Source organism: Cebus imitator, unplaced genomic scaffold, assembly GCF_001604975.1.
Source record: "Cebus imitator isolate Cc_AM_T3 unplaced genomic scaffold, Cebus_imitator-1.0 Scaffold12, whole genome shotgun sequence".
Classification (NCBI taxonomy): domain Eukaryota; kingdom Metazoa; phylum Chordata; class Mammalia; order Primates; family Cebidae; genus Cebus; species Cebus imitator.
In genome coordinates this window covers 7,983,075-7,999,210 of record NW_016107327.1, presented here as the reverse complement: position 1 = coordinate 7,999,210, position 16,136 = coordinate 7,983,075, and the positions used below count along the sequence as shown (strand labels likewise).

Genomic DNA, 16,136 nt, shown 5'->3' with positions numbered 1-16,136 from the left:
GTTTCATGTGTAAGTGAGAAATACCAGGATAAGGCTAAGCATTCCAAGACCTTCAAGTGATTTGTGTGGATATTAAGTTGCAGAGGCACTGGACTAGAATGTGTAGGTAGAATCCTTTCTCCAGATGAAAGGTCAAGCCCCTTCAGTGTGTCTTTAGAATACTTTGTTATTCTTCATCAGTCTCTACGTGTTACTATGCTTTGAACTTTGCAATTCCAGAAAACCATCAGTGTAGCCTTTTCTTTTCCATGGTGGCTCTGCAGAAATATATGTGTGTGTGTGTGTGTGTGTGTGTGTGTGTGTGTAAAATGAAATTATTGAACTCAAAAAAATTACTGAACTCTTGTTTGGGTATACTGCATTTGTTTTCCAACTTAAAATGCCTTTTACTAAGTTAGATATTTAGGTATCATAATTAACTTTAAAATGTTTATGGTGGTGAAATAGACAAAATTTACAATTTTAATAATTTTTGAATGTACATTTTAGCAGCATAATTTTTATATTATATTGATAAACAAAGGACAAGGAAAGAATTCTGCTTCTGTTATGCTTTAGTAGCTGCTGCAGGACCCAGCCCTTCCACAGAAGACTGGTCTCCATTGATTGTCTTTTCTTTTCAGAATGGGTCATATTTTGGGGGTTCATATGATAAACTATGAGCAAAATACAAAAGACTAATAAACAACAAAACCACAAAGAACATGTTCTGAAAGCCCTGAAGAATAAAAATAAGCAGGAAGCGGATCACGAGGTAGGAGATCGAGACCATCGTGGCCAACATGGTGGAACCCTGTCTCTACTAAAAAATACAAAAATTAGCTGGGCATGGTGGCATGTGCCTGTAATCCCAGTTATTTGGGAGGCTGAGGCAGGAGAATCGCTTGAACTAGGAAGTCAGAAGTTGCAGTGAGCAGAGATTGCACCACTAAACTCCAGCCTGGCAACGAGCAAGTCTCAAAAAAGAAGAAGCAAAAAGCAAAATGTTTGGTAGATAAAAATAAAACTAAGAGAATGTATTGCCTAAGAGACCTACACTACAAGATATGCTAAAGGAAGTTCTTTAGGTTAAAGAGAGGTAATACCAGATGGAAACTCAGATCTTTAGGAAAAAAGGAAGAGTATGTTAAATGACTGGGCAAATATAAAGTACTATTTAAAAGCAAATTCTTGGGTAGGCACAGTGGCTCACGCCTGTAATCCCAGCACTTTGGGAGGCCAAGGTGGGCGGATCACCTGAGGTCAGGATTTCAAGACCAGCCTGGCCACCCTGGCAAAACCCTGTTTTTACCAAAAAATACAAAAATTAGGTGGACGTGGTGATGCATACCTGTAATCCCAGATAATTGGGAGGCTGAGGCATGAGAATCACTTGATCCTGGGAGACAGAGGTTGCAGTGAGCTGAGATTGCACTACTGCACTCCAGCTTGGGTAACAGAATGAGACTATNAAAAAAAAAAAAAAAAAAAAATTCTTCGAAGTCCTAGCCAGAGCAATCAGGTGAGAGAAAAATATAAAGACATTCAAATATGAAAAGAAAAAGTCAAACTATCTCTCTTTGTTAATCATATGATTCTATACTTAGAACATTTAAGAACTCTGCCAGAAGGCTCCTGGAACTGATAAACAACTTCAGTAAAGTTTCAGGATACAAATCATGTACAAAAATTAGTAGCATTTCTACACACCAGTAATGTTCAAGTTGAGAGCCAAATCAAGAACCAATCCCATTTACAATAACTGCAAAAAACAAACAATAAAAATACCCCAAATCTAGAAATACATCTAACCAAGAAGGTGCAATATCTCTGCAAAGACAGCTACAAATACTGCCGAAAGAAATAATAGATGACAAAAACAAATGAAAAAACATTCCATGCTCATGTATTTTGAGAATTAGTATCATTGCAATGACCCAAAGCAATCTACAGATTCAACACCATTTCTATGTCATTTTTGACAAAACTATAAAAAACTATTCTAAAATTCAGATGAAACCAAAAAAAGAGCCCAAATAGCCAAAGCAACCCTAGGCAAAAAGAACAAAGCCAAAGGCATAACATTACCTGACTTCAAACTATGCAGAATACAGAACTCAAAAATAAAGTCACACACCTACAGACACCTGATCTTCAACAAAGTTGAAAAAAATAAGCAAAGAGGAAAGGACTGTTTTTGAGATGGAGTCTTGCTCTGTCACTCAGGCTGGAGTGCAGTGGTGCAATCACGGCTCAATGCAACCTCCGCCTCCCAGGTTTCAGTGATTCTCCTGCCTCAGCCTCTCGAGTATTGGGGATTACAGGTGTGTGCCACCACACCTGGCTAATTTTTTATTATTAGTAGAGACAGGGCTTCACCATGTTGGCCAGGTTGGTCTCAAACTTCTGACCCCAGGTGATCCACTCACCTCAGCCTCCCAAAGTGCTGGGATTATAGGCATGAGCCACTGCACCCAGCGAGGAAAGGACTTTCTATTTAATAAATGGTGCTGAGATAGCTGGCTCTCCATGTGCAGAAAAATGAAACTGAACCCCTACTTTTCACCATATATTATACAAAAGTTAACTCAACATCAACTAAAGATTTAAAGGCAAGACCTCAAACTATAAGCATCCTAGAAGAAAAACCTAGGAAACACCATTCTGGACATTGGCCTTGGGAAATAATTTATGACTAAGTCCTCAAAAGCAATTTCATCAAAACCAAAAATTGACATATGGGACCTAATTAAACTAAAGAGCTTCTACACTGCAAAAGAAACTATCAACAGAGTAAACAGACAGCCTACCGAATGGGAGAAAATATTTGCAAACCGTGCATTGAACAAAGGTCTGATATTCAGAATCTATAAGGAACTTAAACCATTCAGCAAGCAAAAAACAAATAGCTCCATTAAAAAATGGCCAAAAGACATGAACAGACACTTTGCAGCAGAAGACATACAAGTGCCCAACAAACATACGAAAAAATGTTCCATATCACTAATCATCACAGAAATGCACATCAAAACCACAATAAGATATCATCTCCCACCAACTAGAATGGCTATTATTGAAAAGTCAAGCAACAACAGATGCTGGCCAGGTTGCAGGGAGAAGAGAATACCAATACATTGATGGTGGGAATGTAAATTATTTTAGCCACTGTGGAAAGCAGTTTGGAGCATTCTCAAAGAACTTAAAACTACTATTCAACTCAGTAATCCTATTACCTGGCATATATCCAAAAGAAATAAATTATTACACCAAAAAGACACATGCACTCATATGTTCATTGGAGCATTATTTACAATAACAAAGACATGGAATCAATCTTGATGCCTATCAGTGGTGAATTTGATAAAGAAAATGTGGTACATATGTACCATGAAATATTACACAGAGATGAAAAAAAATAAAATCATATCTTTGCAGCAGCATGGATGCAGCTGGAGGTCATTATCCTATACAAATTAATGAAAAACCAGAAAACCAAATGCCGCATGTTCTCACCTATAAGTGGGAGTTAAACACTGGGGACTCGTGGACATAAAGGAGGCAACAATAGACACTGGGGGCTACTAGAGAGGAGAAGGAAGGAGGGGAGCAAAGGTTGGAAAACTACCCATTGAGTACTGTGCTCAATAACTGGGTGACAGGAGCAGTCATACACCAAAACTGAGCATCATGCAATATATCCAGGTAACAAATCTGCACATGTATCCCCTGAATCTAAAATTAAAGTTGGAATTTTTTATTTTTTATTTTTTATTTTTTTTGGAATTTTTTAAAAGAAAAGAATTTTAGAAAACTACCTACCTTCCCAACCCCTCTTTATTTCCAAATCTCTGCCCTTTTATGGTAATACAATGATCTGCAATTATTTTCTTTTACTCAACCCTACTTGTGTTTTACAAGAGAGAATAAATAATGGAAAAGGAAAATAAAAAAATTTTTGTTCAATAATACTTCAATATAGGTGGAAAAAATTAGAATATGTAGGGCTGCTTACAACAAAATTTATGACATTGTCTCATGGAATTTATAAAATGCACTTAAATATGATACATATGCAACAATAGCATAAAGAATAAGGAGGACATATAGGAACTCAAAGTTTCTATAATTTTCATAAAATAATACAATATTGACTCTAATTCTACTGTGAGACATGAAGGATATACATTGTAGTCCCTAAAACAACTGCTGACAAGATAATGCAAAGAGATACAGCTAAAAAGCCAATAGATACATTTAAATGTAATTTTAAAAACATTCAAATAATCCAAAAAAGAGTTAAAGGAGGAACAGGGGATCAAATTCATGCACCTGCACGTGCGTGTGCGCGCGCACACACACACACACACACACACACACCCCAGACACAAAAGGAAGTGGCAAGCAGAAAATAGATACAAATAGTGGTGGACCTAAATCCAGCTATATCAAAAATACATTAAATATTAATGGACTAAACATTCCAATTCAAAGGCAGAAGCAATAAAAAGGAATAAAAAACTAAGGACTCAACTATATTGTTTACAAGGGCTTACCTTTAACTATAAAGACAGGTTGAAAGTAAATGAATGGAAAAAAATATACTATGTAAACAATAAACATTAAAAGAATAGAGTAAAAATACTAATATCAGGTAAAATAGCCTTTAAGACAAAAGCATTAACACAAATAAATAGAGACATTTCATAATGCTAAAAGAGTAAATTCATCAGGGAGACATAGTAACCATAAGTGTGTTTGCATCTAATAATAGAGCTTTAGAATACATGAAGCAAAATTTGACAGAATTAGAGGGAAAAATAGACAATTCTATGATCATAGTTGGAGATTTAAATATCATCCTATTGGCAATTTATAAAACGAGACCAAAAATTGGCAAAGACAAAAACACTATCATACACTTTACTTTAATCAATACTTATAGAACAGTACACCTGACAACTGAAAATTATGTATTCATTTCATGTGCATACGAAGCATTCACCAAGAGAGACTATTATACAAGTCTGACAATAATGCAAATCTCATTCCATTGAAAATGATTGAAGTCATATGTAGCATGTTCTCTGGCCAAAGTAGAATTAAATTAGAAATCCACAGGAATAAGATAACTAGGAAAATACTAACATTTGAAATAAGACACTTCTAAATAAACCATGGTCAAAGAAGTTAGAAGGGAAATTAGAAAATATTTCAAATTAGATAATAATGAAAACATTACACATCAAAATTTGTTGGATGCAACTAAGTAGTACTTAAAGGGAAATTCACAGCTCTAAGCTTATGTTAGGAAAAAGGCTAAAATCAATATCCAAAGGTTCTTTCTACCTTAAGAAGCTGGTAAAAGAAGACCAAAGTAAGCCCAAAGTAAATAGAAGAAAGAAAACAATACATTCAGCAAAATTTAACAAAGAGAAAAGAATTCAACAAAAGAAAAAAGAGGTAAACAATTGAGAAAATCAATAAAGCCAAAAGCTGGCTTTTGAAAAGGTCATCAAAATAAATAAACTCCCAATTATTGTGATCAAGAAAAAAGACAGATTACAAATTAGCAACATCATGTAGAAAAGTGGTGTGTTACTACAGTGGCTACAGGCTATAGACGTTAAAAGGAAAATAAAATAATACTGTGAACACAGAATTGACAACCTAGATTAAATAGACACATTCTTGAAAACTATAACTTACTAAAACTGATACAAGATGAAGTAGAATGTCTGAATAGCCCCATTATCTGCGAAAGAAATTAAATTCATTATGAAAATTTTCTGACAAAGAAAATTCCAGGCCCAGATGGTTTTACTGGTGAATTCTACTAAACATTTAAGGATGAAACAACATTAATCTTATACAAGTTCTTTTAGAAAACAGAGGGGAGAGCACTTCTCAACTTGTTTGATGAGGCCAGCATAACCTTAATACCAAAACTTGGGAAACACCATGTAAAAGAAAATAATTGATCAACATCTGTTATAAAGATCATAGACTCAAAAATATGAAAAACAAATCCAGCAACATGTAATAAATATAATACATTATAAAGAGTAAGATTTATCCCAGAAAAATAGGTTGATTAAACATTCAAAAATCAATCTGTGTAATTTATCATATTAACAGAATAAAGGAGAACAATTGTGAAATACCATTAAACAAAATTAATACCTATTTTATGATAAAAACTTTTAGCAAGCTAGGAATAGAAGTGAATTTCTGTAATCTGATAAAGGGCATTTATGAAAACCTAACACTCTATTAGTGGTAAAATATTGAACTTTTTTCTTTGAAATACTGGGAACAAGGCAATCACCATTTCTGTTAAGCAATGCCTGGAGATCCTAACCATTGCAATAAGGCAAGAAAAAGAAATAAGAGACACTTAGATTGGAAAGGAAGAAGTGGAAGAAGTAAAACTATGTCTATTTTCAGATGATATGATGTTTTATATAGAAAATCCCAAGGAATATACAAAACAACTACCAGAGCTAATAAATGCATTTGGTAAGATTGCAGGATACAAGGATAACACAAAAATTAATTGTATTTTATATGCTAGCAGCAAACAATAGAAAAATATAAACATTTAATTTAAAATATTGTCAAATAACCTGAAATACTTAGGAATACATTTAACAAAAGACATGCAAGATTTCTATACTAAAACAAAAATAACTGCTGAGAGAAATCTGGAAAGACCTAAATAAACAGAAAGGTATAACATGCTTATGGATTGGAAGACTCAATATTGTTAACATGTTAATTCTCCCCAAGTTGATCTCCTCAAATTTATTTAATGCAGGTTTTTGGATAGAAGTTGCCAAGTGGATTCTAAAATCTATGTGGATATGTAAATGTCCTAGACTATCCAAAGTTGTCTTAAAAAAGCAGAATAAAGCTGGGGGGCTTCTATTATCTTACTTCAATACTAACTATAAAGCTACAGTAATGGAAACACTGTAGTGTGATATTGACATAAGGATAGAAAAAGATCCCTGTAGCAGAGTGGAGAGTGTAAAAACAGACCCACGCTTATAAAGATATTTGACTTTTCCTTTCTTTTTTTTTTTTTTTCACTACACCCAAGATGGAGTGCAGTGTCGTGATCATAGTTCATTGCAGCCTCAGACTCCTGGGCTCAATCAGTCCTTCTGCCTCAGCTTCCCAATTAGCTAGGACTACAGGCATGCACTATCATGCCTAATTTAAACACTTTTTTTTTTTTTAAATTTTTTAGAGATAGGATCTTGCTACGTTGCCCAGGCTGGTCTTGAACTCCTGCCCTCAAGCAATCCCCTTGCCTTGGCCTCCCATAGTGTTAGGATTATGAGCATGAGACACTGCACCTGGCCTGACATTTGATTTTTGATAAAAACACCAGAGCAATCCAGTGGGAGGATTGCTAAGCAAGTGGTTCTCAGGTAACTGGATACTTATACCAAAAAACAAAAAAACCAAAAAGCCCGACCCTTACCTCAAGTCATACACAAAAATTAAATTGATATAGAATTATATATTTGTGATTAGAGGCTGTATTAAGTTTTCTTACATCACAAAAAGCAATAACCATGAAAAACTGACAGTTTAGATTTTATCAAAATTTACAACTTCTTATCAAAACATGCTATTAAGAAAATGAATAGGCAAGTCACAGACAGAAAATATTCACAAAACATAAATGTGACAAGTGGTTGGTATCCGGGATATATAAGGAACTTCCACAGCTCAGTCATAAAAAGACAACTCAAAACAATACTTTAAATTATTTGAATAGCTACTTGACAAAAGTAGATATATTAATGGCCAATAAATGTGCATCAAAGACATAACATTATTTGTCATCAGAGAAATGCAAATTAAAATTACAACGACATACCACTACATACTCCCCAGGATGGCTATTTTTCCTCAGCTTTAAAGGATGGCTATTATTAAAATTGCTAACAACAACAAATTTTGGTGAGGATGTGGAATAACCACACCTATTCACGCATTGTTGATAGCAATGCAGAATGAGAAAATGGCCATCCAAAAAAGATAAAACTAAACATATACCTACTCCATGACTCACAATTTCCATTCATAGGCATTTATCCATAAGAAATGGAAATGTTTGTTTTCAAAAGGTTATAGCAGCTTTATGCAAACAGTCTCAACTAAAAATAGCCCAGGTAAGCAGCAATAGTAGAATGGATGAAGAAACTCAGGCATAACTAGAGAATGGGATTCTGTGGAGCAACAGAGAGGAAGAAACTACTGATTCATGCAACGACATGCAAGAATCTTAAAAACATTACGCTGAGTGAATAATAACTAAAAAAAAAAAAAGCCACATAAAAGTATCAGGGCCCTTTAAATGAAATTCTGAAACACGTAAAAGTAGTAGTGGAGAAAGTCAGAACTGTGGTTGACTCTGAAGAGTTGGTGATGGGGATTACTGGGAAGGGGAAAGGGGAACTTTGCGGGGTAATGATGTTGTTTTATATCTAGAAAAGGAATTGGGTTTCACAGATGTATGCATTTGTCCTGGCTCGGTGGATGCACAATTAAGAATTTTGAACTTGTAGTTTTTTGCACTTATAAGCTTTATAGCAAAAGAAAAAAAACCTGTAAACAAATACTGAATTCCAGCTAGAAAAATCCCTCCCTCCCTCCCTTCCTCCCTCCCTCCCTCCCGCCTTCCCTCCTTCCCTCCTTCCCTCCTTCCCTCCTTCCCTCCTTCCCTCCCTCCCTCCTTCCTTCCTTCTAGCTTGTACAGAGTCTTACTTTGTCACCCAGGCTGGAGTGCAGTGGCATGATCCTAGCTTACTGCAATCTCTGCCTCCTGGGCTCAAGCAATTCTCATACCTCAGCCTCCCCAGCGGCTGGGATTATGGGCATGCACCACCATGCTCGGCTAATTTTTTTTTTTTAGTAGAGATAGGGTTTTGCCACGTTAGCCAGGCTGGTCATGAACTCCTGGCTTCAAGTGATCAACCTGCCTCTGCCTCCCAAAGTGCTGGGATTACAGGAGTCAGCCACTGTGCCTGGCCCCAAACTGTTTATTTTTCTCATGTACATACACCATGAAAAGCTAAGAGATGGGATCAAGAAGCAGATGGAGCACATATGGCCATGTTCCCTCCTTCAACAAATTCCACTAAATGCCAGAGAAGATGTTTAAAAAGCAAACACTCCCTCCTTCCAGAATACATTATAGTATGAAAAATAGAAAGAGACAGACCAGGAATTTCAAGAGATTCCAGAAGGACAGAAAGCAAAAACATACATGAAGGAGGACACAGTTGTGATGTTGGATTGATTCAGAGGTGCTTCAAGAGGCAACGGATTGAAGAAATTAATTGTGGGCCTATAGTTAAACCCATAGAATTTTATTTATTTATTTATTTATTTAGAGACAAGGTCTTGCCCTGTTGCCCAGGCTGGAGTGCAGTGGCTTGATCATAGCTCACTGCTGCCTCGACCTCCCAGGTTCAAGCGACCCTCCCACCTCAGTCTCCTGAGTAGCTGGAACTAAAGGTGCACACCATCATGCCCAGCTAATTTTTGTTTTTAAACTCATAAAATGTTATTGACATTTTTAAAAGAAGACCTACATAGAGAGGCATAATGTGCTTCCAACTTAATATTATAAAGGTAACATTTTTCTGAAACCAATCTATACAGTTCAGTGCAATGATGATCAGAATTCCAAAAGGATTTTTTATAAAGATTGACAGACTGACTTTAAAGTTCTTTTTTTTTTCTTTTTTCGAGACAGCGTCTTGCTCTGTTGCCTGGGCTGCGGTGCAGTGGCACAGTCATAGCTCACTGCAGCCTTGAACTCCTGGGCTCAAGCGATACTCTCACCTCAGCCTCCTGAGTAGCTAGGACTACAGGCACAGGCCACCATGCTTGACTAATTTTTGTATTTTTTTTTTTTTTTTTTTTTTTTTTTGTAGATGGGATCTCACTAGGTTGCCTAGGCTGGTCTCAAACTCCTGGCTTCAAGTGATCCTCCCACCTGGTCCTCCAGAAGTTCTGGGATTACAGGCATAAGCCACTGCACCGAGCCCTGTTTCCCACCTTTTCTATGCAGTGCTGATAACAGGAGAATGGTGGAATTTTTGCCATCATCTCTGGGCTGGTGACATGGAGTGGGAACCTTTTAGGCATGCTAGCTTAGGAGCTTTTCATGTAGTCAGGGTATAAGAGAACCAGATCATTATTGTGCAGGGCAAGCAATTAACCAAGGTAGCCATAGTCTCACATGGTATTGACTTCATTTTATGTCTTGGGTTTTCTCTTTTAATTGTTGGTTTGGGGTATGAGAAACTTTAAATAGGGTGGGAAGTTCCCTGAGATCTGCCATTTGAGTAAAGACAGAATGAAGTGAGAAAAGAGCCAGGCATCTGTCCAGGGAGATCATTCCAGGCAGAGGGATGGGTAGGACCGAAGGTCATATGGGGGAGCAAGGAGGCCAGTGTGGCTGGAGGGGAGTGAGTAGGGGGTTGAGTAAGGGTGATAAAGGCCATATCATGTGGGGCTTTATAGGCCTAAGTAAGGAAAATCCTCCAGAGAGAGGCTGGCTGGTCAACAGGCCACCCCAGAGTCTCTACGTGCTTGAGATTCACAGAAATGGAAGCCAGCAACAGAGTGGTCAAGGAATTGAGAGAAGTACAGAGAGGGAGAGAATTGGAGGGTTTGCTTGCAGGGGGAAAAGCACCTGGAAAACGTTCTACTTGAAGGAATTCAGACCTAAAGCTGATCAGAGAAGGGCCTAGTTGTAGGGGAGCATTCCATAGAAAGCCTCCCTGGGTGGGAGGGATGGACTAACTAAGGTGGGGAGGAGTCGGGCTTGCTGCCCGCATAGATTCCATCAGCAGCCTCTTTAGCTTGGGCAGCTGGGGTTTTACTCTTTTTAAGTGTCAGGCAAATGCAACTTCAAGTTCCCACTCCTCCCAACAAGATCACCTCTCCCACACACCTCTGATACAGAAATACACAGTCACCACTGTCCTTGGGTCTCAACCTGGCCTTGGTCCAACCAGAACCATGGTGTCCATGGACAAAGTGGTGTGTCTTGCCCTCAGGGTGTGCAGGTTCTGGAGAACCACTGAGATTTCCAGGCAAATGACAGGCATTATTCCATCTGCAGAGTACTCTAATTTGTTGCTCTCTTTCTGTCTTTCATTGCTATCCTTTGTGTCTTAAAAATATAATTTCTCTGTAGCAGGTACTTCATTAGCCACTTTGTAGTAGAGGGGGAAAACCTGGCTGTTCAATTCAGTCAACATTTTCTCATTTCCTGCTCCAACAATAAAAGATTTGGGAGCCAAGGTTAACCTGATGCCCCCTGTCTATGGTAAGAAACAGTAGCAAACAACAGATTTGAGGATTAATTGGCATTGCATGGGAAGGTGGGGCAGGCCACAGCTGTTTCTGATTTATCCACCATGTTTATGCATGTAAATTTCAAGTCTGAGAAGTGGCCAATGTGGTTTTAGACCTCAACATTAAAGTGAATTCAGATTTTAGCCCATGGGAAAAAGGAGTGGTAATAAATAAAAATCTGTAGTTAATAAAATCATCTAAAACAGGAGAGGGTACAGAATGGGTCTTTGTTCTCCCCTCTATTTCTGTGCAGACTTTTGTGTGGGTCAAAGTGTGATTTTGTTTTTGTTAATTTCTTATTGCTTTTCTTTTCATTAGTGAAAGAACATTGTCCTCCTAATTATTGCCAAATTAGAGCAAGAGAGGCAGAAATGAGCTAGATCTATAGTTCTTGGAAACTGATGATGCATGTCGGGTAATTTAATTTTGTGGCAATTACAAGGATTAACCGTGAACTGGGAAGAGCTACCTAATGTTGTACTTTAAAATGAGCTCCATGTATGAGGCTCATGCCTCCATTTTCCATTCATGAAATAGAAGTATTCAAGAACGGGTTTGATGAGTAAAGCACACATAAAATTACAACAGAGAGAGACAAGGATCTGTATATGTTATTTCTTCCAAAATTGGAGAAGGTGTAAATGAACACATGACCCTTGGATTAAACCTACAGGCAATTTGTTATCCATTCATCAGTTCTTCTGAACGAGGCTATGAGAATAGTCCTCTTGAGTTTTTTCTTACTTACACGATCAAGGATAAAGCCTGGGCTTGTCCAGCTGATGGAATATTTCCTTTCCTCTCCTAATAAAAAAAAATTCCAGAGCCTAGGTTAAGCCGATCCTATGGTAAATTTTGGTCAAGGTCAAGATTAATGCTTTTTTTTTGCTTTTTTTTTTTTTTGGTGACTTCAAAATTACAGTTGTATATGACAGAATTATTCCTCTGGGTGAATAGCACAAAATAAGGAGATTTGACTTTCGCAGAACGCTTCCTTTTAAGTTTATTTTGTTTCTTTCTAGCACAACACAGCTGGAGTAAACTGTGAACAGTGTGCTGAGGGCTATTACCGCCCTTATGGGGTTCCAGCGGATGCCCCCGATGGCTGCATCCGTAAGTTTAATTTCACCTTGGTGTATCTTAGCCTGTGTGTACTGTCTCAGTGAAGCCATCAGGCTAAATTTGAATCAGTTAATAATTTCCTTCATGCCTTCTCTCTTCACAGTATTAGTTCTACCTGCTATGTGACCTCAGGCACTTCTACAGTCTCTCTGCCAATTTTAGATTTCTTGTATGCAAATGGAAATGATAATATATTTCATAAGATTAAATAAAATGCAATCAAAAGCATGTAGGAAAATACTTAACATTGGGCCTGTCACATAATAGGCCTGTGATACATGTTAGTTTCTCCATTTTCTGTTGTTTTGACATGTTTCTGTGATCTCTAATAATTTCAATTTTGGGGATGGAGACTGTGGCTCATGCCTGCAATCCCAGGACTTTGGGAGGCTGAGGTGGGAGGATCACTTGAAGCCATGAGGTCAAGATGACGAACATGGTGAAAAACCCTGTGTCTACTAAATACAAAAAAATTAGCTGGGCTTGGTGGTTCTCACTCATGATCCTACTTACTCCAGAGGTGGAGGCATGAGAATGGCTTGAACCCGGTAGGTGGCAGTTGCACTGAGCCAAGATCTCACCCCTGCACTGTAGCCTGGGTGACAGAGTGAGACCCTGTCTAAAAAAAATGTAATAATAATAACTTCAATTTTTGTCAGAATTAGAAAAAGACAACATAGCAATGAGTTCCTAAGGATTTAATATTAGTCACATTGTTTAAAATAGCTAATATTTGTTGAGTACTTGCTATATGCGAGGTATTACCTAAATAAATTATCACAAAAAATAGGACATTGTACTGTTATCCTCATTTTTAGATATGAAGAAACGAAACAGTCTGAGTAGTTATATATTTTGGGCTAGGTGACAAAACTGCTAACCACTAGATCCAGGATATAGTTCTTTTCTGTCTGGCATTACTGTGCCATGACTCCTCTATTACACAGAAGAATGCCTGTAGTTTTTCCTTGTAGAATTGTGAATCTTGGGTCAGATTTACAGACTTTGCCCTACATGTACAACCTGTACCCTATTCAATGCTTGGTGTTTTGTTTGTTTGTTTGTTTGTTTGTTTTTTGAGACAGAGTCTTGCTCTGTTGCCAGGCTGGAATGCAGTGGCGCAATCTCAACTCACTGCAACCTCTGCCTCCCAGATTCAAGCGATTCTCCTGCCTCAACTTCCCAAGTAGCTGGAACTACAGGCATACACCACCACACCTGACTAAGTTTTGTATTTTTAGTAGAGACGAGGCCAGGATGGTCTTGATCTCCTGATGTTGCGATCTGCCCGGCCTCCCAAAGTTTTGGGATTATAGGCGTGAGCCACCACACCCGGCCAATGCTTGGGCTGTCTGGTTGTCACAGTTAGAAAGCAGTTCCAGTCCTGAAGTCTGCCCTGTGCCCACTCCATGGTTAATCATATCATTAACATTTGAGAATATTAAAGTCCAAGAAATATGTAAACAGATTCATTTCTCTCTAGGGTATTCTTAGTTGTTAAAAAAAAATGTGTTTTCACTTTTCTTTCTTCTTCCATATCATCCTGCAAAGTATGTCCATCCCTGTCTTATGCCTACAAAAAATAGGCATTGGAAAAGGAAAACAGGACATTGACAATGTAATTGTACCTCATTAGGAGCCTCACTGTTTCATCACCTTTCTAGTTTTTTCATCACTGAAGTGGTCCACAGAGGCATTAGAGGCGCGGTATGCAGGATCAATAGGACACATAAATCCAGAACAAATTAAGCGAAGGACACCAGGATGCCAGGTCGCCCGGGTCCTCATGGGAGTTGTATTCAGATGAGCTGTGACAGTATTTTCCCTGTCCAGGGTGCACCTGCCAGGTCAAGGGAGGCCCCCAAGTGGGAGGTCACCAAACTTCTTATGCTTCAACTATGTCCTACTGCAGTGCAAGCCTGATAATCATATTTGGTTGCAAATGCTGTTTTCAGTAAGCCATTTCACTCAAATTAACATTTGGGTTATGGGTTGGTCTGTTGTCCACAGATTGTATATACATGTCTAAGCACTCTACACTTGCGTCTGTATCATAACTGTGTATTGATGACCACTTGGTGGACATTCACAGTTGCTTCATAGCTAGAAAAGGTGGTACCCAACAGACCTAAGGCATACCCCTCTGACTGTAGTCTGTGCAGGCTTTGTGCCTGACTCAGTGAGCTGGGCAATGCTCTGTGCGATAAATGATATCCATGAGACCTTTTCATTGTGGATGTTCTTTACAGCTGATCTCTGATGGCTCATGAGCTTCAGGCCATGAGAACCATCAATCAGGTGTGATATGGGAAATAGGCTGTGCTCTTTCAAGAATTCCTGTAGACCAACGATCAAGTAGCATGGAACCCTGCCTGAGAAGTGTTGGAATATATTTGCTTTGTTAAGTGCAGTGAAGGACTAATCCTTTGACAACTGGGATTTCTCTTAGCCTGCAGCTGTGACCCTGAGCATGCAGATGGCTGTGAACAGGGCTCAGGCCGCTGTCATTGCAAGCTGAATTTCCATGGAGACAACTGTGAGAAGTGTGCAGTTGGATACTACAATTTCCCATTTTGCTTGAGTAAGTACCCACTGTGGAACAAGAGGCCACCCTTTTTGGTCCATAGCTGACTTTTGTGCACTGACCTCCGAGGCATGGCGGACAGGTAGGGAAGGAAAGACAAGAATGGGGCCAGGTGGATTATATTTATGTGAAAGTATCTCTGAAAGTTCGGAATATAAATTTTATATGAGTATATTTTATAGTCTTATTTATCTCCAAAGTGTTATGTTGTACCATAGAAATTGCCATCTCAGTAGGTCAAACAATTCAAATTCAATTTCAACTTAATAATCCATGTGTATGATTTTTCCTCCTAAATGCAGGAGAAATATCACGAGCTTCCAGATATTTGTTTGCATACATATAGTGTGTGTTGTGTTTCAGGAGTCCAGGGAGATGTGTTTCCTCTCTCCTGTTGTGCAAGGGGCCAAGTTATAAGCACCGCTACCTCCATCCCACTGCAGTGTCTAAGTGAACATGTCAGCATCACCAAGAGAAACAAATACATATCTGTCAGAAACGCTGTAGACCATGAAACAGGAGAATCTGTGAAACCAACTGCACAAACTGTGACAAGAGTGTTGGTTCTGTTTGTTGTGCAGTAGTGGGAAAAGGATACTTTGGTGTTAGGATAAAGAAACAGTGTCTCAAGAAGAGCCCTTCTCTCTGTATCACTCTATTGGATATTTCCTGGCCCCACCCTCCTGACTCCTGCAGAGTGATCATAGGAAAAGCATATTGAGTTGTGGGGACATGGGGTCTGGGCTCACACGGATGGGTGACTATGTGGGGACATGGGGGGTGGGCTCACACGGATGGGTGACTATGTGGGGACATGGAGGGTAGGCTCACACGGATGGGTGACTATGTGGGGACATGCGGGGTGGGCTCACACGGATGGGTGACTACGTGTTCTCATTCACACCTGCCACCCTAGGTAATTACTTAAATTGCACTCACTTCACTCACTTTCTCTGTGGAGATTGTCCTACTTTGGTTGATGAGATGCCATATCAGAATTTTGTCAATGTTGAATCGGTGAGTCTTGGTAGAAGGCTGAACAGAAATTATATCTGCTTTTTTTTTT

At 38.5% G+C, this 16,136-nt stretch overlaps 1 protein-coding gene across 3 annotated transcripts in view; it reads left to right on the top strand.

Moving 5' to 3' along the window:
• Positions 1-16,136, top strand: part of LAMA3 (laminin subunit alpha 3) — a 265,798-nt gene that overhangs the window by 71,185 nt on the left and 178,477 nt on the right. For all 3 annotated transcript variants that reach the window (XM_017498569.2, XM_037727996.1, XM_037727997.1), the window contains exons 9-10: positions 12,387-12,477; positions 14,936-15,067. In XM_017498569.2, coding sequence (XP_017354058.2) covers positions 12,387-12,477; positions 14,936-15,067 — 223 coding nt within the window. The remainder of the gene's footprint in view (positions 1-12,386; positions 12,478-14,935; positions 15,068-16,136) is intronic.